At 47.0% G+C, this 4,354-nt stretch overlaps 1 protein-coding gene across 1 annotated transcript; it reads left to right on the top strand.

The window, feature by feature from the left end:
* The first annotated feature begins 1,665 nt into the window (after window positions 1-1,665).
* LOC149162344 (uncharacterized) lies at window positions 1,666-4,030 on the top strand. Its single transcript, XM_089437224.1, has one exon. It carries the CDS (start codon window positions 1,711-1,713, stop codon window positions 3,919-3,921), a length of 2,211 nt encoding a protein of 736 aa, XP_089293350.1. The 5' UTR covers window positions 1,666-1,710; the 3' UTR covers window positions 3,922-4,030.
* Window positions 4,031-4,354: the final 324 nt, after the last annotated feature.

Raw genomic sequence — 4,354 nt, 5'->3', positions numbered from 1 at the left:
ATATCAACATCTCTACGAAATAAGTTTTGATGTAGGTGATTGGATATTCCTACGGCTACAACCATATAAACAAATGTCCCTCAAGCAAGTTAAGAAGGATAATAAATTATCACCAAAGTATTATGGTCCATACAAGGTGTTGTAAAAGATAGGTACTATGGCATACAAATTGGAGCTTCTTGTAGTTTCCTGAGTGCACCTAGTTTTCCATGTTTCATGCTTAAAGAAAGTTATAGGTGACAAGCTTCCAGTTCAAACAATATTTATAGAACTTGATGAGGAAGGAAAGATCATATTGGAACCTGAAGCAGTCAAAGAAACAAGAACTCAACAACTATGAAATCGATTAATTTAAGAGTATCTCATCAAGTGGAAGAACTTACCAATAGAAGATTCCACATGGGAGCATGAGAATTTTATACAGAAGCATACAAAACTACTCAAGCATTGAGGACAACACGTTTTTTAAGGAAAGGGGCATGTTAGGTCCCTATAATACTAGTGATTCCCACATTACTATTGTCATTGTATCCCCATATTGTTATTATTGCGCCCCATAGAATCCCGCTATTATTAGTTTTGTGCCTTTATATTATTATTGTTAGGTCGACTTGGTTATATTGTGACCCCTTAGACTCCTATATATAGAAAGGATGTTTTGTCATTTGAATCATCGAAGAATTTCTCATTTGTGTAATGTAAAGGAGGTTGCCCCCTCGAAGAGGCTTATTTCTAAGGCGTTTATCTTTCTTTTCTATCTTTTCTGCGCTGGTTTCATAACAAGTTTCCTCCACAAACTCCTCCGTGAAAATCTTATATCACCTCATGGGTTTCACCCTCCACCAAACATAAAAGAAATACCCCCGCTGGGTCCTTCCAGTAGAGTAGGCCATTGGATATGATATATTTCTATGCTTGCAACCTCAGGGCCCAATATTTGGATTTATCTACCCCCAACGAGCACCTCAGGAATAATAGATAATGAACAATGTTCTTATACCAAGGAGATCCCTCATATTTGGCATAGATTTTCTGCTCATATTATGTAATCCCTCTCTGATGATCCTCATGTCTACCCTCCTCTATGATCAGGTTTATCCCTAGAGCTTGGCAATTGGATTCAAATAAAACCTTGGCCAACCCCTGGCCTTCAATGAGATAGGTATGCTTTATTTCTAGCTCATATTCTTGTATTTTTTCTATTTACCTACCCCTCTTTCCTTCGCTGTCTCCTTGCACCAGGATGTCCTTGACTGCTATTGTTGCGAAAAACACTATGATTTCCGACTGTAGCACATACATACAAAATTCCTTCAGAACCTTGACTAGTGCATAAGCTTGTTTCTCCAATATATTATATTTCAGCTCAACATCCCTCAAGACTTGGCTGAAGAAGGAAATGGCTTGTTCATAACCCTCTTTATTTTTTTGTACCAGCAATGCAACAATAATGTGTGGGGAGGCGAAAGAAAAGATGTACAAAGGAATCGAATATTTGGGGCTGACTAGTACTGGGGCTTCAACCAAAGCTTCTTTATTTCTGATGAAATAATCTCTGGGGGAAGAGCTCCACCTGACTTATTTTTCCTTCTTGAGCATGTTCGTAATACCCTTGACAATTTTGCGTAGTTGGGTATGAACCTCCTCAAGAAATTTAAATAGGGGTTGAAGTTCAGACCGCTCACAGTAGTAGTACCAATAGAGAAGATCATGAAAGAGGCGATAAGAGCGGTACCCGAATCCATTTACGATCTCGAGTTTCCGGACACATCGCACTTCCGCCCGGGTCGAGGCTGCCACTCGGCCCTAATACGGATGAGAAAAGAGTGGAGAACCTCTCCCGGTGGTCGAGAGTTCGTTACCTCACCCTCGTTTCAAGTCATCTTGGAATTCGGCATAAGAAAGTGTTTCCACACCATCGACCGACATCGACTCATCTCAATCTTGAAGGAAGAGATCGACGATCCCAAGTTCTTTCGCCTCACCCAGAAACTGTTTTCCGCCGGACGACTTGTAGGAGGTGAGAGGGGTGGCCGCCCTTCCTACTATGGGGTGGTCCCACACAGTGTACTACTATCGGCCCTACTAGGCAACATCCACCCACACAAGCTCGATCAGGAGATAGAGAGGATCCGACAGAAGCACGAAATTCCGATTGTTCAGATAATCAAATTGGTTCTATTAGAGACAGGTCGTATTGATGACCAAGAAAACTCTGGGGAAGAGGCAAGCTTCAACTCTCCCCCAGTGCCAGTGGGAGGAGACAACAGAGCCATCGTTGTGGGGGGGGTAAGAAGCATCCAACGCGAAGCGGCGTTTTATTCCCTTGCCCTCAGAAGCGCAAGCCCTCCGGACCTTGTTTTTTCGTGGCACACCCCCCCCACAAGCACCCCCCGACGAAGGGGGGACCAGAAAACGCCTTTAGTTTCCCCCCCTTCCCTTGCCGCCTTCTTTAACAAGCCCTCGAGCCCCCTTTGCGCCGCCTTCCTCATTCGTGAAGGAGCCGCCGGGTTGACCCCGAAACGAATAAAGGAAGGTGGAGAACGCCCCTTCTATAATAAGAAGAATAATGGGGTAGCGTTCTCCATGAAAAACCCTATTAGGTGTTGCAGAAGAAGGGGCCTGCTGATAGAGCTGGGCGGGGAGCTAGTTATCGTCGGGTTGGAAAGACGCCTAGCCCGTAAGCAGGGGCTATCCCCTGTTCACTTCGATGACCTATACTTAATTAGGATTTGTCACGCGCGATATGCCGACGACTTACCACTGGGAATCGTGGGTACCGTAGAGCTCATAAGAGGAATCCAGAAACGTATCACCCACTTCCTACAATCCGGCCCGAACCTTGAGGTAGGCTCTGCAGGATCAACTTACATAGCTGCACGGAGTACGGTAGAATCCCCCGGTACGGTCATTCGGGAAGTCCCTTCGAGGGCGACTCCCATACAATTCTTGCGAGAGCTGGAGAAGCGCCGGAGAGCAAAGCACCGTATCCATATCACAGCTTCCCACCTACGCTCCGCCATCCATTCCAAGTTGGAGGACCTAGGGAGGAGTATCCCGATCCAACAGCTGACGAAGGGGATGGAAACAGGGAGTCTACAGGACGCGGTTCAACTAGCGGAGACTCTTGGAACAGCTGGAGTAATAAGTCCCCGAGTGAGCGTGGGCGTATTATGGGAGACCGTCAAGCACATCCGGCGAAGATTAGGGGAAATCTCGTGCCGGAGCAACGTGCCATCAGACGTTCAACAGGCAGTCTCACGATCAGGCAAATCGTTGAGCGTCTGGGAGTTGTCATTGTATACTCCCAGAGAAGCGCTGGGGGGTCGGGAGGCGGGGGAAGGAGGGGGACACTGGAAACAGACGGGATCTTTTAGCAGCAAATTACCCATACAGATAAAAGCGCCTGTGAGAAAGATACTCCAAAGGCTTCGGGATCGAGGTATCATTAGCCGGAGAAGACCCTGGCCGACCCACGTGGCCTGCTTGACGAACGTCAGCGACGAAGACATCGTAAATCGGTTCGCGGGCGTCGCGATAAGTCCCCTGTCCCACCATAGGTGCTGCGACAACCTCTATCAAGTCCGAACGATTGTCGACTACCAGATCCGCCGGTCCGCTATATCCACCCCTGCCCACAAGCACAAATCCTCGGCGCGGAAGATAATCCCAAAGTACTCCAAAGACTCACACATAGTAAATCAAGAAGGTGGTAAGACCCTTGCCGAGTTCCCCAACAGCATAGAGCTTAGGAAGCTTGGACCAGAGTCATTCCTTACAAGTCAAGATCTGAACAACGAGGAGCACGCGTACAAGACCTTATATCAGGTGTACATACGAGATGTACGAAGCGTGATCCGTCGGTCTGAACCGTTGTTGCGGGGGGGGTGTGGGGAGGAGGGCGGCCCCACCCACCCTTAGATAGAGCATGCAGATGCGCCATGTTGGCCTTTTGGATTCCTTCGGTAACCCCGCCCGGAGGAAGGAGCTATCAATAAATGAGGGTACGCACGCATCCGACGCAAGGTTATTACTTACCTGAGTTAGAAGGTAAGTACCTTCCGTCCGTGCGAGGACGGGTTCGAGGAGAAGCGACACATCTATCAATATTGAAAACTAGCTTAATGGCCTTTTCCCGTGCATGGGCTAGGATTCCTTCTGAGAGGAGGAAGGCTATGGAACCTCAGTGTAGGAAGTGTATATTTGTTGGATATCCAGATGGAGTAAAGGGATACAGGTTATTAGATTCTTCTTAAGATACTATATTCATTCAGAGAAGTGTGAAGTTTGAAGAAGACTGCATACAGGTACTTCCGGAGCCTCCTTCTTCCACTACTCCATAGCCACTTGTAAC

The sequence above is a fragment of the Pinus tabuliformis genome, chromosome 5_2, assembly GCF_031772625.1.
Source record: "Pinus tabuliformis cultivar Carrire ecotype Pingquan chromosome 5_2, CPIR1, whole genome shotgun sequence".
NCBI classification, from domain to species: Eukaryota; Viridiplantae; Streptophyta; class Pinopsida; order Pinales; family Pinaceae; genus Pinus; species Pinus tabuliformis.
This window is presented reverse-complemented; position numbering and strand designations above follow the sequence as displayed.